This window comes from Marmota flaviventris, chromosome 5 (genome assembly GCF_047511675.1).
Source record: "Marmota flaviventris isolate mMarFla1 chromosome 5, mMarFla1.hap1, whole genome shotgun sequence".
Lineage (NCBI taxonomy): Eukaryota > Metazoa > Chordata > Mammalia > Rodentia > Sciuridae > Marmota > Marmota flaviventris.
This window is the reverse complement of record NC_092502.1, coordinates 5,675,553-5,696,394: the sequence shown is the minus strand read 5'-3', so window position 1 is coordinate 5,696,394 and position 20,842 is coordinate 5,675,553. Positions and strand designations below refer to the sequence as shown.

Here is a 20,842-nt window from a genome sequence, read left to right as displayed (position 1 = left end):
GGGTTGTCTATGAATAACATTTCCTTAACATTAGGCGAAATACAGTTTAGTGGAATTTAGATTAGCTGACCCTAAGACTACTTGGTTAGCATCCCGGGTCTGCTGATTATTAGTAATATGACCTTGCATAAATTAATCTTTCTGTGCCTTTGTTGTTTCATCTATAAAATAGTGATAGTTTAACACTTACCTCTTAGGGTTATGCCCAAATAAATGAATTAATAAGTATAAAATACTTACATAAAATGTATAAATACCAATAAAAATGGGCATAAATAGTAATAAAAAATTATCTAGATGAAGAATTTTACTTGTTTTTTTCCTCTTTTTTATTTCTTTACTTTTTCTCTGTTTTTGGTTATGAAAATCCCATTTTTGTTATTTTATTTACGTAATTAATACTAAAGAGAATAATTAAATATATATATATATATATATATATATATATATATATATATATATATATATATATAGAGAGAGAGAGAGAGAGAGAGAGAGAGAGAGAGAGATTTTTTTTCCAAATCATGAATGTACCACAGTTAAGATACTTTCCTAGTTGAGCTGCACAGCAGCAGATTCATGCTCTGCCTGTACTTTCTGGAAACTGAACTACAGGTCAGGACAAGGAAATAAACATCCTCTCAAAGGTCCTTGTTCTTTCTCCTGCCTGAAATATAGAATTAGGCATGATAACAAAGAGAAGTGTTGGGTGGATCTTATGGGACACACAATGCCATCACAGGATTAGAACAATGCTTTGGATGGTGACCCCCTTTTAGGGCCAGCAGAGCAGCTTCCTTTTAGGAGGTGAACAGCACAGCTCTGGGAGAAGACCCTGGCTTACTCAGCTGCAGCAGTGCCAGTGGGGAGGGAAGAGCAGAAACTAAAGGTGTGGAGGAGGCGAGGTCACTTAGGATGTAGACTCAAGCACACAGGGCACTTCTGCGCCCCACAGGCCATGTCTGTGGTGAACCTGAGTGCTGAGTTGGGGAGCTGGGAAAGCAGGATCCTGGCTTCCTCTGGGGCTGAGCCTGGTGCATAGTCCTAGGAATGCTCCTGCTGGGAGTCAGCAGGCAGGAAGGCTCCAGCTACCCTTTTCTGTGCCTGGTAAAGACTTTGTATTCCAAGACCACGTATGTGTCCAGGATGTGCTGAGATACAGAGAGAATTGCAGCAGGAATATTCAGATTTTAAAATCAGTTTCACAAAGGCTACAGATTTGAAGGAAGAAGAATTCATGAACAAAGACTAACAATTTCAATCGTATCTTTTTCTGTTACATTTCATATTTATTGTTTAGTTTTGGTGTTTTTTTCAAGGAAATTAAGGCAGAAGGTTTTAATGGAAACATTGAACCAAACTTCAAATGACTTTATTTTGTTGGGGTTGTTTCCTTCAAAGGCCTTCTTCTCTTGCTCCTGATCATCTCTGTGTTTGTTCTTGCCTGTTGAAGTCAGGGATGACTTCCCTCATCTTCTTGGACCCACGGCTCCACACCCCCATGTACTTTCTCTTCAGCCAGCTCTCCCACATGGACCTGATGTACATCTCCTCCACGGTCCCCAAAATGGTGTACAACTTCCTCTCTGGCCAGAAAAGCATCTCCTTCCTGGGCTATGGTGTGCAAAACTTCTTCTTCCTGACCATGGCGGGCTCAGAAGGTTTAATCCTGGCCTCCATGGCCTATGACTGCTTTGTGGCCATCTGCCACCCCCTCCACTACCCCATCCACATGAGTAAAAGGACTGGTGTGAAGATGATCATAGGAACTTGGATACTGGGCTCCATCAACTCCCTGGCACACACTGTCTATGCCCTTCATCTTCCTTACTGCAGGTCCAGGGTCATCAATCACTTCTACTGTGACATTCCAGCCATGTTGCCCCTAGCCTGTGTGGACACCTGGGTCTATGAGTACATGGTGTTTGTGAGAACAGTTGTGTTTCTCCTTGTCCCTTTCCTTGGGATCACTGCTTCTTATGGACGGGTTCTTTTTGCTGTCTTCCACATGCACTCAAAAGAGGGAAGAAAAAAGGCCTTCACCACATGCTCCACACATTTAACTGTGGTGATGTTTTACTATGCTCCTTTTGTCTGTATTTATCTCCGTCCCAGGAGTCTCTGCTCCCCAGCAGAGGATAAGAACCTGGCTGTCTTCTACACTATCCTCACCCCCATGCTCAATCCCATCATCTACAGCCTGAGGAACAAGGAGGTCCTTGGGGGCCATGGGAAGAGTGTGTGGGATGTTCTCCCCCAGGAAGAAGTGAGCATGGCTGTTCCTGCTTCTCTGCATCACTTTTTTTCGTGCAAACTTCAGAGCAGTGCTGACTAATAGAAGGATAATGCAAGCCACCTGTGCAAATTAAATTGTTTTTAGAGAGAGAAAGAGAGAATTTTTTTAATATTTATTTTTTTCGTTTTCAGCAGACACAACATCTTTGTTTTGTATGTGGTGCTGATCGAACCCGGGCCACATGCATACCAGGCAAGCGTGCTACCACTTGAGCCACATCCCCAGGCCACAAATTAAATTTTATAGTGACTCATTTAAAAGTAAAATTAATTTAAATAATATGTTGGTTATTATATAGATCCACAATCATTAAGGATATTTATGTTAGGAAATATTATAATTATTTATGTTATGTTAGTAATGTGGATATTAATTATACATTATTTATATTTTATATGTTACACCTATATTACTATAATATACATAACAATATTTATACTGATATTAGCTTGTTATCATTTTGAAATATTTGAGATGATATTATGGATGTTCTTCTCTAGTTTTTTTTTTTTTTCATTCTAATTTGTCAAGGTCTTGTATGAATTTTGAGCTTATAGCACATAACAATGTCCACCCTATACTTGTCAAGTGTCCCAGAGAAACATGGGGCCTGTGTTTATAAAAGCCCAGGGACATGAAACACTTTCATGGTAATGCTGTCTTGTTATAATGTTTTTTAATGCAGTTTGTCAATATTTCATTAGAAAGTTTTACATCTGTATTTATCAAGTATATTGGCCTGAATTTTTCTTTCCTTGCTGTGACTTTGTTTGGTATCAGGGTGACACTGACTTCATAGACTTAATTTTGCAGTCTTCCCTTCCTTTCTCTTTCATAGAATAATTTGAGGAGAATTTAAAGGCCTGGTAGAATTTGGCTAAGAATTCATCTGTTCTGGATTTTTATTAGAAATCTTTTAATGGTTGCTTCTATTTCATTTCTTTATATTGCTCTGATTAAGTTTTCTATATCCTCATGGAGTGATTTGGGTAGGTCAAATATCTCTAAGAATTTGCAAGTTTGTTTGAGATTTTGTAGCTTATTGGAATATAAAATTCAAAATAGTGTCTGATGATAGTCTGGTCTTTAGTAGTTTCTGTGGTGATATTTGTTTTCTTTTGTATCTCTAATGTTGTTAATCTAGTTCTTTCTTTGGGTTTGTTTGACTAAACATTTATCAGTCTCTTTACCTTTTTAAAGAAACAACTCTGTGTCTCATTGATTCTTTGTATTGTTTGTGTTAGTCTCAATTTAATTGATTTTGGCTAGAATTTTAGTTATTTCTTGTCTTCTACTGATTTTGATGCTACTTTCTTTGTTTTCTACAAATCTGAGGTTTAATGTTGGATTATTTATTTGATGACTTTCTATTTTTTTCAAATGTAGGAACTCAGTACTGTTATCTTTCCTCTTAGAACCACCTTTATGCTGTCCCAGATATTTTTATATGTTGTATCTCTATTTTTGTTCCTATTTTTTTATTTCTACCCTGATTTCTTCTGTGACCAATTCTTTAAGATGAAATGTATTATTCATACTTCAGATGTTAGAATGGTTGTTTTTTTCTCTGATGTTTAAATGGTATTCTGTTTTGATCTGCTAGAATGCAAGTAAATATCTAGTTTTTATTGTGTTTGCTAAGATTCACTTTTTGCCCTAAAATATGATCTGTTTTAGAGAATGTTTTATGCACTTATAAGAAGTAAGTGAATTCAGTTGTCAGTGGATGAAATATTCTATAGGTGTCTGTTAGGTTCATTTGATTAATAGTTTTGTTGTTGTTGTTTTTATTGTTTCTCTTCTTTTCTTTTTTTTTTTTTGGGGGGGGGGCGGGTTCTAAAGAATCTATGCTTAGATCATGTCTGGATAACCTGTGTAGTGGGATGTGTTCAAATCACCAAATATTACTTTTGAAAGCTACTTGTTTCTTTATACTGAAAAGCATTTGTTTTATATAAGTAGATAAAACAATGTTTGGGTCATAAATATACATAATAACAATACATTTTGGATGATTCCTGTAACCAGTAAAAAGTGACTTCTTTTTGTCTTCTGATTAGTTTGACCTGATTTCTACTTTGTCTGAGATAAGAGTACCAACTTCTGCTTTCTTTAAGTTACCATTTGCATGTTATAGATTTTCTCTATTTTCAAGTTCATTTGTTGATGTATTTGTAATTGTGAGTCTCTCACAAAAAGCATATGGTTTGGTCTTGTTTTCTTTTAATTCAATCAGCAAGTGTATGTCTTTTGATTGAACAGCTTAGACCATTTACATTTAATGTTATTATAGAGTTTTTTTAAATGCATAATTCAAACTTTATTCTCCTTTAACTGACAATTCTTCTGTTACAATTTATCCCCATGCTGGTTTTCATTTTCCATTTTTTATATCTTCTACATGATATATATTTTTAAATATATTTTGTAGTACAAGCTTACTGATTATGAACTCTTTCAGTTTCTTCTTATCATGGAATATTTTTATTTTTTCTTATATTCTGAAGGATAATTTGACTGAATGTTGTAATCTTTGTTGGTACCTATTTTTTTAGGGCTTGTTATATATTATTCCAACCCCTCCTGGTTTTTTAAGTCTGAGTTGAGAGATCATTTGATATGTGAACAAACTCCTGTTTTTCTCTTTCACCTTTTAAAACTTTGTATCTTAGGTATGTTACCATGATGTGCCTTGGAGAGGATTTTCTTAATTAATCCTGCCTATTTGGAGTCCTGTGTGCTTCTTGTATTTGGATCTCCATCTCATTCCTAAAATTTGGAAGTTTTTCTAATGTAATTTCATAGAAAAAGATTGTTTATTCCTTTAGTTTTTTTCAGAGACTTCATTGATTCCAGTTATTCTTAAATTTGGTCTCTTGATGTTATCCCAGGTTTTGTTCATGATCTCTTAATGTCTTTTCTTTCTATTTGACTTTACTTTCAGATTTTAAACTTTGCCTTTAAATACTGAAAAGCAACCTTTAATTAGTATAATCTACTGGTGCTGCTTTTCATAAAAGTTTTAATTGTCTTCATTTTATCTTATTTTTATGATTTATGTTTGGCTCTTTTTCAGAATCTCTATCACCTTATTGAAATGGTCTTTATTTCCTGAAATTTCTCCCTAATTTCATTTGTTACTTCTTCTTCAAGCTCATCGCACATTATAACTATAAATTTTCTAAATTCTTTCCCTAACAATTTATCCACTGTGGTATCATTGTAGTCAGTTGTTGAAGTCATAGTGTTATGGGCTATAATGGGGTGGTTATTCCCTTGCTTTTTAAAATTGTTTGTGCATCTACCCATTTTTTGAGGTGATTATCACTGTTTATTTTATGTAAGTGACCATTTTATGAGCTTCTTTCTCTTCAAAGTCCTGTGCTTGGTGAATATCTGAATATTCATGTTTTAACTCTTCTGCTGTTCCCTGTATCAGCACCTCTTTGACAAAAGCCACAAACCCTATTTACTACCATTTCTTCAAAGCATAGCCAGCTACTATTCAAACTCGTGAAAAATGAAAAAGTTGATACTGTTCTTCACAGTTTCTCCAATTCAAGTATGTGAACTTTTGATATAGTGATGGAATATGTTAAAAAGTTAGTTATTAAATTTAGTAAAATTGATATAATTTAATATAGGAACTAAAAATGGGAAGAGAAAAAAACAGGTCAAAAGAAGGAAAGAAAAAGAAACAAAAGGTATTTAAGAATAGTACATACCAAGGTAAAAAGAAGAAAAAGATGATTAAGGGGATTTGAGACAGTGCAGGTGATGTAAGAGGAAAAGAAAGGAAAGAGGAACCTGATGTAGGAAAACACACAGAGAGAGGATGACTCCAATTAAAGATAGAAAATATTATAAGAGATCTGGGCACATCTGTAATCCCAGCAGCTTGGGAGGCTGAGGCAGGAGGATCGCAAGTTCAAAGCCAGCGTCAACAAATTAGGGAAGCCATAAGCAATGTAGAAGTCCTAGTCTCAAAACAAAATTAAGCAGGGCTGGGGATGTGAGGATGTTGCTCAGTGGTTAGCACCCTGCTAACCACTGATTCAAACCCTAACTCAAAATTAAAAATAGAAGAAACACAATCAAAAGGATTGAGGACACAATATTAGCTATCAAGTTAACAATCACCAAATGAAAATGAAAAATGATATATACATAATCAAAGTTGAGCTATTCACAATCACTGTTAGAGCTATTTATAATAAACTATGCCCAGATGAAGAAAATTCTTGAGTTTTGATTGGGCTTTTTTCAGTATTTGGGACCTTTAGGAGATGTCCATCATTCTTTGGCTTTGGGTATCCCAGGAGGTGCTGGGACACATGGGCCACTTCCCTGGTTGCCATGAACTTCCCACCAGCTGCTTCTAAATTGTCACTAAAGGTAGCTGCTCAGAAGTTGCAGATGATGTCTGTTGCCTGATTCTGTGGTGTGTAGGAGTTCAGGATGCAGGGATCCTGGCTGTTGCTGGGATTACCAAATTCTGTTGAAAGCATCACTAGTAGATTAAACCACACTGAAGACAGATTCTCAGGCCTTTAAGACAAAGCAAATAAACTTGAAAATAAAGTTGAAAATGAAGGAAATATGTTAAGAGACCAGGGACAAAATGTTCAACATTAAGATAATATTAGAGATGAAATTTGAGAAATAAAGAAGGATACTCCGAAATACAAACAAAATGATTGCATAAATTTCTTAATGAAATAAGATTTTAAAATTTATAAATCTTAAGAATGAGGTAGAAATTCAAACACAAGAGACATTTAGAACCCAAATAGGCAATATAAAAAACATCCTCTCCAAGGCACATTTTGATTAAAATTCCTAATATACAGAATATGAATAGATATTTTAAAGCTGCAAAAAAAAAAAAAAAAAAAAAAAAAAGCAGCAGGTCACGTTTCTGAGGTGAGTCAGTTAGGATTTCAACTGATTTCCTAGTCCAGATCTTGGAAGCCAGAAACCCTTGGAATAACCTGTACCAAGTCCTCCAAGAAAATGGGTATCAACTACTATACCGCCACCTTATGATGAAAACTTCCATCTCCACAGCAAAGGAAGCTCAACTTAATTCCAGAGTCTTCATTTTTACATTGGCTCAAACAATAATATTCAATTACATATATCCATACTTTTTCTATCAAAAAAAATATATGTTTACATGCCTCTGAGAATGATCTAGCTGAGAGAAAATGGAAAGAGATGAAGAGATGAGAGATGGGCACCTTGCCAAAGCAGAAGTGTGGATTTCCACAAGAGCAGGTTCACTTCCAGCACTTTCCAGCTATTGAAAAGGGGCTGGAGTTTGGACAAGGCTAGATTTTGGCCTGTGACAGGCCAAAAACACAAATATGAGATTTTTGTTCCTAAATTTGAATTTAGATCCATCATCATGACTTGCCCTCTTCTTCTGGCAATTTTATTATTCCATGTAGATTTTATAGTTCTGGTAATAGACTGGAAGTGGAGATTAGCTGGTTTCAACACAATGAGTACAACTCTGCATAAACAGGAGATAGGGGGTATTCACAAAGATGAACAATGGTAATTAAAAAAACAAATCTCTGTGGATTTATAATTGATTTACCTCTGAAATTTAAAGCAATGAACCTCATTGGTTAAGTTTTGTGCTTCATCATATTTTTATCTAATGGGTCATTAATATGTATGGGTACAGTGTCCTGATTCTTATCTCCTATGATAAGAGTCTCCAGTTCACAGCTAAATATCCAAAACAACTTGACATGTAACATCACTTCTCTGGTTTGCCCATCTGTAGTTTAGTAAGACAATAAGAGATTGCATTGTCTATTCATTTCTACTCCTTCAACAGATATTTTGCAGACCTTGGTCATGCACACCTCCAGTTAGTTCCCAGAATGACCCTTCAATGAGTCTTGTTTCGCCAATCTGGCAACAAACTAATGACTTATAATTATGCCAATTCAGTGTCCCAGTCATGGGGGATCTGGAAGTCTGGATGCCTCTCTCTAAGTCCTCACTTTATAAAAAGACCTCTGAGTCTACTTTCCACTTTAGTAGAACTGATGACTGCATTATATTTTCATGAATCAATTTTCTACCTCCTTCAAATTGAAGAAAGTATCTTGTCATAGCATAAATTAGCATACTCAGAAACACCAACAACTTCCTCTGGAAGCTGACCAGATTATACAAAGAAGTTGTTCCTGATCTAAAATATCTATTGTCCAACTGAACAATTGTATATGTTTCCTGAATCTTATTGATCCTTAGGACTTCATTTAGGAAGTTGGCCAGGTAGCCAGCAGAGTAATGTCAGTTCCTATAAAGGGCAGATTAGAATTAGAGAATTGTATAGGATTATCATTTCTAAAATATGTAAAAGTGTAATTTTGTCTACAAAATTTGTCTTTTGTCTCTCAAACCCAGATAGTCAAAAAATTTACAGTTTTGCATGTGTAACTTCCACCTATTAGAGGTAACCCTAAAGATTTTTAATTGTGACAGTCCAACTGATAAAGATTTTTCAAAATGCCAGGCTAAGATTTTAGTGGACACTATCCAAGAGACCAGAAAAACCAATGTAGATCAGGACCCCAACCTGAGGGGTTGTCCCAAAGAGACAATTAAGACCTATTTTATCCAATTATAAAGTTTTTTTTTTACACTCTGATTTATTCAAAGGCCAATTTACAAGGGTTAGCTCTCAATCGAATAGTTTTTTTTTAAAAAAAAGAACATAATTTTGTGTTTGTTTTGTGTATATACACCATGTATTGTCAGTCAACGTGTACTGTCATGTCTACATATGTTTGGTACCAAAATTGGCATATGAGCTCATAAATTAAAATTTAAAAAATAGATACAAATACCTTTGGTTCACATGATTTAAAAATTCAATTTAAATTGGGTAAACAAATAAAATAAAGATGTTCTTAAAGCTTACTAACTCACAAGATTTACTAGGTGGTTAAACAGTTGTTAATAAAATATTAATGTCTATGAAATGTTTAATATCCATTGTTTCTAGGATTTTTCTCTTCAACAGGAAAAAATGACTAATGCTGTTAAATGCACTCATCTGATACCTTAGTTTTTAAAAATAAGTAAATTATATTTGACATATATGGGACTGATCATAAATATAATAAATCTACAGAGTTAAAATGTTATTAAATATAACAAAGTACTCTTAACTTCTTAAATCCATATGGTAATATATTTAAACATAATTGGTCCTTTTATTTTTTTAAGAGAGAGAGAGAGAATTTTTTTAATATTTATTTTTTAGTTTTTTGGCAGACACAACATCTTTGTTTATATGTGGTGCTGAGGATCGAACCCAGGCCGCACGCATGCCAGGCGAGCACGCTACCGCTTGAGCCACATCCCCAGCCCGGCGCTTTTATTTAAAAAAGGGTTTAAGATTACTTTGTGTCCTTACTAAAAGCAGTGTTACTAAGAGTTAAAAGTACCAACAGGCATAATTCTATGTACAAAGAAACCAAAGGTTTCAAGTACATTTCAATTAAATTACTATAAATAGCATAAAATAGTTTATTTTATTAAAATAAAAAAATTCTCTAAATTTGAAAATTCATAAGTGTTATCTCAGAGTGTAAACAACAAATGTGTCTAATTCAGTAATATAAAGGTCTATATAAATAAAGGGTCTATTTTAAAAGATTTGAATGTAACTAAATTGGTTACAAATAAGAAACACAAGCAGTTAAAGCTATTTAAGGTTTTTCCCTAATGTAAATATTAATATAATGATATAAACCAAAATTTTTATCTCTATGTTAAAATGACAAGGATATCTTAAAACATTAATTCACTTCTAACATTTTGTTTGGTAAGTTTTATGCTCTAGAACAACTAGTCTTAAAGAAATTCAGGTTTGTACAATTCTGGTTAAACAGCAACTGTTATTTCTGAGTATTGTACTACATTACAGAGTCTACATTTTTCTTTAAAATCTAAACCTGTTTAATATAAAGATATCAATATAGGGGGCTGGGGATGCAGCTCAGTTGGTAGAATGCTTACCTTTCATGCACAAGGACCTGGATTTAATCTCTAGCAACACACACACACACACACACACACACACACACACACATATACACCAAAAAAAAAAAAATCAATGTAATTATGGTATTATTACTCTTCTTTATATATTAAATATGTTCATATCTTTCAGGTATACAAATATTTAAAAGTAAAAAGTTTAAAGGAGCATTTTAATCAAGCTGGTCTTCTCCAAACTAGAGTTGTCTGCAATGGTAATTTTAGACTTATAAAGATGGCAAATTTTATTGGGGATTCACTTATATTACTTGATGTTTTCTAACCAAACCTAAACCTTATGTTACACTGATGATAAAAATGTAAATGTATTTATAAAAGATAATGAGAGCTTGATCTATTTAAAGGTTAATATTATAAAAACATTTTGCCACCTTTTCCACACAAGAGAGAAGAGTTGGGGGCTCAGTCTTTATTTGGTTCATGTTTTAGATTTAATGTTGTGTTTTGTTAGCTAACATCCATATACACTCAAGAAAAATATATGTAAACTTTATTAAATGATATCAAAAAAAGACACAAAAGTCAGCTTCAGATCTATGACACTTAATCTAGGATTTGTAGGATGTCATGCCTTACCTGAGATAAGACTCTACCTTTCACCTTACTACATGTTAGAATGACTCCAAAGTAGGCCATATTTTTGTTATAAATATTACTATGATCTCAAACAGGAGGTATAATGTATAACTCAGCCAAATTCAAGATAGCTACTACACAAACTATATATGTTTTTACTCTTGTTAATTTCACATTGTATTTTCCATACAACTGTTGCCTGTTAATGTTTTGCAGAGATACTGCTTCAAGAACACACAATTAGGGGCTGGGGATGTGGCTCAAGCGGTACCACACTCGCCTGGCATGCGTGCGGCCCAGGTTCTATCCTCAGCACCACATACAAACAAAAATGTTGTGTCCGCAGAAAACTAAAAAAAAAAAAAAATATATTAAAAATTCTTTCTCTCTCTCTCTCTCTCTCTCTCTCTCTCTCAAAAAAAAAAGCACAAACAATTAATTTTAGATATTAAGCCATCAAGTATAAATAAATAGTAAATAAAGGGGGCGAAAATAACTATGAAGTTATACATTAAACTTAAAGCCCAATACTCTTAGTTTAAGACTAGTAATAGTGCTTTGCAAGATGTTTAAGACCAAAGCTTAAAAATAAAAATAAAGGGTCCAAGAAAACCAATATGTGGCTCTTACCCTCTGAGTAAGCTTAAACCCAGGGAACAAGGGGAAGAGCTTTGGAACTCTGGGTCACAAGACCTCTGAATCAGGGAGTCTACTGGGACTCTAAAAAAGAAAGCCAATAAGTGTACATACTGAAAAATAGGAGGGTCATCATAAAGGGGAGACATTCCTGATGCTTCCAATGAAGCCATGTGGTCAGCAAGACCTAGAGCCGTATTAAAGCAGATGACACTGGTGGGGCTAAAAGACTGCTCACAAGTTTCCCAAAAGTGTACCCAAGGGGATTCAGTTGACTCTTAACAACAAATGAGAACAAAGCCAATTTGACCATCTTAAACACCTAGCAAAAACAGTTAAACCAAACACAGCCTTTTCTGGGCATTAAAAAAATATATATATTTATTTTAATGTAACTTAAGATGTACATGTGTGTTAGCCCCCCAGAAATATGTAAGACTGGAGGCAAAAAAAAAAAAAAAAAGAAATTCTTAGAGAGGAGTGCATGATAACTATCAAGAGAAACTTCTAGAGTCAGAAGTTTTTAGTCATTTTAAGGCCTAAAGATCTTCCTAACATCCTACATAGCTTAATCAATGTTTGCTAGTATGATTATGTATCCCTAAGTAACTTAGCTAAATGTTGTCTTTACACTCCTAATAACTCTGACAATGTTAAAGGTTTACATTCCCAAATAAAGGCCTCATTAGACTTCATTAGGTCTTATTAAGGAGACAACCTCTCAGTTCTCCCACCTCCTAGTGAGAGCTTATTGATTTCTATTATCTTCATGATATCCATTAGCATGTTTCAGATGCTTCAACAATTAATCTCATTTCAGTGATCATGTCTTTTTGTTTCTCTCATAGAAACACCTACCCCCAGGTGAATTTACGACCTGTTCCTCCTGTACCAGACTTTTACCATGGACCCCTCAACTAAATCAATTTCCAAAAAGGGACTCCAAACTGCTTGCTTCACTCCATGTCACCCCCTTTCAGCTTTAAGCAGCAAGAGTGGTCAACGCCCTTTTCCTTATAGCAATAGGAAGTCCCGAAAATTAGAGGAAAAAATAAGAGATAGATAGATAATTGGGTTGAATTGCAAAATGGAGGCTAGTTTGAGTTAAAAAAAAGTTAATCCCATTTTTTCTCTTGCTTAGACTATGTTATAAGGACTGAGCTGTTAAAGCAACACATTTTATCAGTTGAGTTAATGTATATGCATGGCCATTATAACTCCTTACCTAATTTCAAAAATAAATCGAGGGCTTCATTGTTTCTAGAAAAGGGGGAAATGTTATGGGCCAGTCTATATGGGCAATGACCAACAGACTCCATTTTACCCTGCTTGTCTTCACTTACTAATCAGTAAATCTTATCAGGGGATTAATTCACATGTTATGTTAGGGCTGTCATAACCCAATCACATCTCTTCTACATTCTCATAAATTTTGTCACAAATGAGTTTTCTGGGGTACAACTAATATTGAAATCATAACAATCTGTCTCTGGCCTTCCAAAGCTCATTCTCATCTCATGCTGCAAAATACATTTAGTCCATTTCCAAGAGTCCCCATAGTCTCAACAGTTCAAGCATTACCAGAAGTCCAAGTCCAAAATCTCTTCTGAGATTCCAGGCTTTACTGTTAATTTTTCTCCCATTCTTCCCCAAAGACACCAAACGTCTTGACCAGGGTAACTGTGCATGGGTGAAAAGTCAGTGATAAAGACCTTTATGGGACAGCTAGATACAGTCTCTTACTTGATATTGATTCTGGGAGATCAAACTTGTTATTTTAGCTGTCCTGTAAAAAAAGGGGGGGACTTGTGAATGTCAGCTGACCAATGGAGTTTTGGCCAAGGTCCATCTCACAGTGGATCCAGTGGGCCCCTTTATTCACCCTGTGGTTATTTCCCAGTCCAGAACCAAAGGCCTGGAAACTCCCTGAAGTGTCACTAGGCAGAAACTGCTTTGTAAGCATGAAGGACCTGGAGTCTGGTGTCCTCAGGCCATCACAGTAGCAATCACCAGTCCATCCAAGAAGTAGCAAGCTTGCGTCGACTGTGCTTTGCTGTGCTTCCCACTTGTGTTCCATCTAAGACTCCAGCTTACGGGGTTGTTCCACTCAAGGCTCCAACTTCTTAGTATGGGTCTCCAATTCAGTTTGCTGTCCCACAGAGCCAATTATTGCTAGGAACAGTCTCAGGGAGACACCCAGAATCCTTTTAAACTTAGGCATCTCTTAATCCAATCCAGCTGACAATTCAGATTAGCCATTAGAAACACTAATTAAAAAAAAAAAAAACTTTCAACATTAAAAAAAATAATATATATTAACAATGGAACATTATTAAGATACAAAAGGAATGGAATTTTGTCTTTTGCCCCACTCTGTTTTGTACTGCTAGTCATTAAGTGAAATAAACTGGCTGAAGGACAGATATGATATATTATCACACATTTGTGGAAATTAAAAAGTTGATCTTGTAGATAAACAGGGTAAATTGGTAAAAATAGACTGGGAAGAACAGTGGGGAGTAGAGAGAAGGAGAAGTGAGAGAAGGGCACAACCACAGGAGGAGGATGAATAGTTTCTGGTTTTCTCTACTCAGTAGGGTAAGTGCTGGCTACAGTGACAGATGGCATGTTTAAAAATGTCTAGAAGAGAATGAAGCTTCCTAACACTCTGGACAGATTAATGTTTGAGTGGTTGAAAGAGTTTATTGCCCTGATTTGCTCATTATGTCTTATGTAAATGTATCAGATTATCCTATAGGATCCCAGAAGCATATTGACATTATGTCTCAATTATAATAATGACGATATTATTAATAATAATAATTTTAAAAAGTTATCCCCAGCAAGACCAAGCTTATGCTGATGAGCTCCTGAACTGACTCTGTCTAAGCTCCCACAGCCACTTTTAAAGGGCCCATGAAGCGATGAGCAAGGGGCTGGAGGGAGAGCTGGTATACCCTTTATCCATAATACCCACATCAACCACCTTAATAATGAGCAGCTACCATCTCTACCAACAGAAAAAGACTCTCAATCACACATCAGGGTTTTTTTTTTTTTAATTTTATATTGGTTTAAAAAGTATGATTAAATTTCATACAACCACACTTTTCTTTTAACAAAATTGTATACATGCTTATAAGGCTGGTCTAGCTGAGAAAAAAAGAAAATGGAAAGGGAAGACAACAGAAGAAATGATGCCCTTGGAGAAGATGATGGTGCACTTAGGCTAGAAAAGGGCCACTTCCCGCACTGTCACTGGAGAGAAGGCTGAGCTTGTGGGTCCAAAGAGAAGGAAGCCAATCCATTTAATGGCAGTAGATTTGAACTCTGACCATATTTTCTTACCAAATTCATTCCTTTCCACGTTATGGCAAGGGAATGTGGATGGGTGTTGGAGTTTGGAAAAGGCATGAACTACTAGATTTTATAGTGAGAATATTTTGGGACATTCCAAAATGACCAGTATGATATTTGTGTTCATAAATTCAAACTAAGATTTGTTGTCATAGCTTGCACCTTTCTCCAGCCATGTTTTGTTGTTCTGTGTGAATTGTGCAGCTGGGGAAACAGGCTGAAGCAGGGGGTGGGGGTGGGGTTAAGGTGAACTGGAGTTCTTCAGCAGGGGCAGGGGGCACCACTCTGCACATGAGGAGGCAGAAGGTACTTGCAAAAGATGAGCAAAAATAATATTAAAAAATCTGTATAAGATGCACTCCTTATTTATTAAGTACAATGTCATAAATAAATATTGCCATCATATGATATAGTAATAGACTATGGGACAAATCAAGTACCCAAGATATCTTGAATGCACACCTCTCTGTTTTATCAGTCTCTGGAGTTAATAAGATAGTAATAGACCCTCACGTCTCTCCAGCTCACCTCTGCAGCTGATACTCTGCAAATATTTGGCATGCATAATTCCACTTAGTTCTCAGAATGTCCTTAAAATTAGTTTTGTTTTAGTGATTTGTCAATAAACTAATATTTTAAATGTTTATCACAACTCAGTCTCCTAGTCAGCAGTGGATCTTGTAGTATAGATTTATTTACCTGAATCTTAAACTTTATTTTTATCATAATTTATTTAAATCAAAATTTTCATGTTAGTAGAATTTCTGGCTGTGTTATTATTATCACAAAACCATGATCTACCTTTGTTCAAATAGAACAATTTATTTGTCTTAGCATAAATTAACTTAGTCACAATCTTCAACAATTTCCTCTGAAAACTAAGCAGACTATAGAAGGTATTTGTTCCTGCTACTAGTGTAGCTATCATCAAGCAGAAGACTAATAAGTGATTCCTACGTGTGGTTGAAACTTCTGTCTCAAAGGGATTCAAATCACCATTACCTAACACTTAAAGCTCTCCATCCTGTTCTGGAATAGCTGGGTATCTCCCTCCTGAGACTAATTCTGGACATCAGGCCAGAGCTGCAGAGCTGAGCAGGTTGGTGAATTTGCTCTAAATTTGAACTGAGTTTATCTCCAAGTCAGCAAATACAGGTGAAATGGCCAAGGATTCTGTCCCTTGGGCTTGGACATTGGGGATAAATTAGAGGAGAAAGAGGACATGCAAGGCTTGCTGCAGGAAGTATCTACACCAGGTGCAACAGCTCATCTTTCTGTTCCTCTTGTAGGCCTGGCCCCAAGGAAGTGAGGAATGTTTTACTGTTTCCACTTGAACAAGGTAACAGCAAAGGAAGACATATGAACAAAACAATAAACTAGGGGACAATGCACAAGGTGAAAGAAAGGCTTTGTGATTTCAGCATAAACATGATGGCTAAAGGAGGGAGCAGTGAATGCTCATTCAGCCTCACTGCTCCCTTCTTTAGCCATCATGTTTATGCTGAAATCACAAAGGATTCCTTTCTGCTCATCAGCAAACCTAGTTTACCAATCATGGCAGACTGAATAAAGATTGGTGTTTAAACATTTTGAAGAATTAAATAAACTGTAAGCAGAAATATGTAATTACAAACTCACTTCTCTCAAAATACAAACTCAAAGTCTGAGATTGTGGGTCAGTGGCAGAGTGCTTCCCTCACACATATTATGCACTGGTTTTGATCCTCAGCACCACCTAAAAATAAATAAATAAAATAAAGGCATTGTGTCCATCTACAACTAAAAAAAATACAAACTCAAGAGCTCCAAATGGGGTGATACAAAAAGATATTTTTATGCTGGAGTGTTGATTTGTGTTGGCTTTAACTAATGGAGATCTTTTGGAGATCTGTTTTTTTCTCTCCAAAGAAAATACTTTCTACTGTGTAGTGGCATCCCCTTTCTTCATAGAAAATTTTAACTGGGTTTCTCCAGAAATCATCACCATGGCTGATTGTCAACAAAAGAGTCTCTACAAAAGAATTCAATGTAGATAAACTTCCTATTTTTGTTGTGCCCTATTTTACTTGGCCACTACCCTGGAAGAAATTGGCACTCCAGATGCTGGACACCCCCTTACTAGTTTTTCACAAACATTTATCCAGTACAGTAGTTTGTTGAAAAGTGTAAACAAGGCCTTTAACCTTGAGCTGGGCTTCACAGAGATTGCTACATTTCTAAGAAAGTTACCAATTGGGTTCCAAGGTAACAGCTGGCAGGGGAGGAAAGAAAGGGGAGAAGCAGCTCTTCCCTTCTCAGGTGTTGTTCTTGAAGGGTTAACTTGCCCAGAACAGTAAAAGAAAAAGCTGCTTTATGTGAACTTCTGCAGACTGTGAACTTCTGAGACCCTCCCCTTACATGCTGGGTATAAAACTCTGAAACTACCTGAACTCAGGGTTCAGGGGATTGATTGATTGAGTAGAGCAAAAGCTATGCCCTCTGAACCTGGCTTCAGCCAAATAAAAATGTTTCCTGCTATCTTTGCTGCCTTGCCTCATCTATCCCTACAACAACTGCACAAAGACTAAGTCATTACATGACAGATTGGAAAACCTAAGAGTAAACATGAAAGTAAAATGAAGTGCTGGGTATGGTGGTGCCTGCCTGTAAACCCATTGCCTCTGGAGCCTGAGGCTAGAGGATTGCAAATTCAAAGCCAACCTAGGCAATTTAGTGAGGCCCTCAGCAACTCAGCCAGATATTGTCTCAAAATAAAAAAAATAAATAAATAAAAAGTTCTGGGAATGTACTCAATGTTTAAGCACCTCTGGGTTCATCCCCAATACCAAAAAAAAAAAAAAAAAAAAAAAAAAAAAAAAAGTTAAATGAAGTGATGTGAACTTTAAAATCCCACAGTGTGATGCTCTCCAGGATTATAGGATTATAGGACTGTCTACAAAAGAGTTCAATGTAGATAAACTTCCTATTTTTGTTGTGCCCTATTTTACTTGGCCACTACCCTGGAAGAAATTGGCACTCCAGGTGCTGGACACCCCCTTACTAGTTTTTAACAAACTAGTAATTAATCTTAATTGGGATAATGCAGTTCCCTGGGTTTGAGTCTCCTCCATGCTTGAGGTATGGGAGGAAGAGGGAAGATGGACACCCCTTCAGGCCCTGCTATGTGCTGGACACACACAGCTCTCTTACTCCTTCTCCACAGCTCTCACCTGAGGTTGCTGAGACTGAGTTAGCAGAGGCTCAACTATTTGCTCATTGTTTTTGAGATGACTGTCTGTAATACTTTTAAAAGTGTGCATTACTTGTAAACATTGTAACATAAACTTGTGTTTCTACTGTTGCTTCACTTACATGTGCTAGGACCTGTCAAATGAGGTTTTGTTTGTCTGTTTGGGTTTTTTTTTTTTTTTTTTTTTTTTTTTTACTACATCATTGAACATTGTTTTTTAGGACGATTAAAGGAGACATTAATCTTTGACACAACATGTAGCCACAGAAACAATATTCTCCAAGTTATAATGTAACTAAAGGGCGGTGTTTTATGTAATTCTGGGGCATGAAAATAAGTCTCATCTCTGATTAAAAAAACTTGCTTATCATCAAAAAAAACAGACCCTCAGGACAAATTCCATTGTCCCAGATTATACCACCTTCAAATCCAAGATATTAGGACGCTCAAAGTAAATGTTTTTTTTTTTATCCATTACCTGAAAAGAGAAAAGTTTTCAATTTTGGAAAATGATAAACCCATCCTAATTCCATCTTCAGATTGAGATCCATCTCATCACAAAGTCATAAAAAGTTCATTTCTGTTTTACCATAAAATACTAGGATTTCTATTTGTCCTGATCATAATCTGATTTTTAAACTTTTTTGGAAATCCTGCCTATGCTCTGAACTCTCCCATGCCTGGCTCTTCTTGAGCAGATAACAACCCTCCCTAAAATCTTAGTGGCCCCTCATAAATTCTGATGTTGGAATCTCAATTCACTCCCTACCTTGAAATGTTAAGCCATGTAGAGCTTTAACCTGCTATCTTCCCTTGTATTACACTTGCCAGAAACAAGTTAGCTGTAAATTTCCCAAGACAGTTGTCTTTGTAAATTTTGGTTATAAAAAACCCTACGCCCTTAGATTGGCCTAGGACTTTTGTGTGAGACAGTTGCCGGCCAGCCAGCTCTCTTGTGTACACAATGTATGCTTGCTTTAATTTTGTTTAAAATTGGAGTCAGTGGCCTTTTCTTTGTGTCACTGGTTCAACAGAAAAATAATTATTGCAGTAATTATCATTAAACAATTTTATAACACTGAATTATAATCTCATAGCAGAGAATATAATTGTCAACAGAGGCTCTCTTCAAAATGGCTGCTTTGTGGAAGTCATAAACTTATAGGAGACTGTGTGTTCAGGGAGTGGCACTTCCAGGCCTGCTGGCTCCTTTCTTACTCTGAAATTAAAACTGGACTAAATAAAGGAGAAAGTACCCTAGTTTCTGGGCTATGCATGGTAAACACTAATTTATAAAATGTTCTAGTCAGATTTTGTTAGTTTGGTCTATATTACTAATTTACTTTGGAGGCTAATACTTGGTTCAGTTAATCATCAGATCTGCTGAAAGCCTATTATTTAATAGCTCCTGAGCCAGTGAACAGAGACAGAATTCAATGGGTCCCACCTTGTCCCTAAAATACACCCAGCTGTACTGAGGTGCCCAGGCCTCAGGGGTCCCTAGCATACTTGGGTTCCTATGCTAAACCCAGGGTAGGCACAGCTGTCCTCATTGCCCACTGCCCAGTCTCTGCCCTGGACTCCTCCTCACACCTCTCTCCTCAACCAAAGCCTGATGTGTGAGCTCCAGAAGATGACATGACCCCATGCCACACCCATTGGCCTCTCACCTGGTCCAGGGCAGAGTCTGAGTCCTCATCCCTCCCTTCACAATTGCCCTGAAGTCTGAAGCTTCCAGAGCCCTCTTGTCTCTGCTGCTGCCCTGATGATCCAGACGGGCTCCCTCCAGGGCTGGTCCTGCTCTTTGGTCTGTGCAGAGTGGTCCAGAGCCTGAGGGCCCCAACAGCACCACCTCGGAGTGGCTTCTTCAATGCTGCTGCCCACATCTCCCTCTGTCCTTTTTTCCTGCTCGATTCCTCTTTCCCATATGAACTACTGTGTATCCACACTCTAAATTTTAACTCCAGGTCATGGAATCTCATGTGTTGTAGCCACAGAAGCCAGTCCACCGCTGGCAGCATGGCCATTAGGCAGGAACCCTGAGCACTTACTGAATGGATGAGTGGATCTCAGTGCTGGTGATCTTGTGTTCATCTTCTCTGTGAGTCATGAGTGTTTGTTGCTGTCAGTGGTGGAAGCAGAGGAGCCTGGATCTTCTCTGTCTTTCTGCCCAGCAGCTCTGTCTGTGCTCAGCTGGGTTCCTGGTCACACACTTGTCATGCTTAGTATGTTTCTACCAGACAACTCCAAAATACATTCCCATTTTTTTTATCATAAGCTCTCCATCACAAACTTATTCATGTTACTCACAGTAGTAGAAAGTAGGAGTTGATTTCAAGTTACTAAATATGAATAATAAAAATGCAATCTTAATTGTTGTTTATTTCTGTTAAAAATCAATAATCCAGGTTAACTACTCAAACTAATATGTGGGATAGAATGTGGCCTCAGTATTTCTTTAGGATAGAAGGGCACAAATGTATAAACCAGATAATCATACTGACACTGAAGAAGTCAAACACATATTTTGGAAATATAATAAATGTCAGAATCAGAATATGTGCATAGATGAGAGAATAAATGAGAGAAAAAAAACAATAGCCAGAAAGGAAACACCTGTGTAAGCTACATTCAGGAAGCCACCTCTGCTCAGGTTCCTT

The 20,842-nt window shown here is 36.4% G+C and overlaps 1 protein-coding gene across 1 annotated transcript; it reads left to right on the top strand.

Moving 5' to 3' along the window:
- Window positions 1–1,459: 1,459 nt before the first annotated feature.
- LOC139705864 (olfactory receptor 2L13-like) lies at window positions 1,460–2,335 on the top strand. The gene has a single exon (XM_071612763.1). It carries the CDS (start codon window positions 1,460–1,462, stop codon window positions 2,333–2,335), a length of 876 nt encoding a protein of 291 aa, XP_071468864.1.
- Window positions 2,336–20,842: the final 18,507 nt, after the last annotated feature.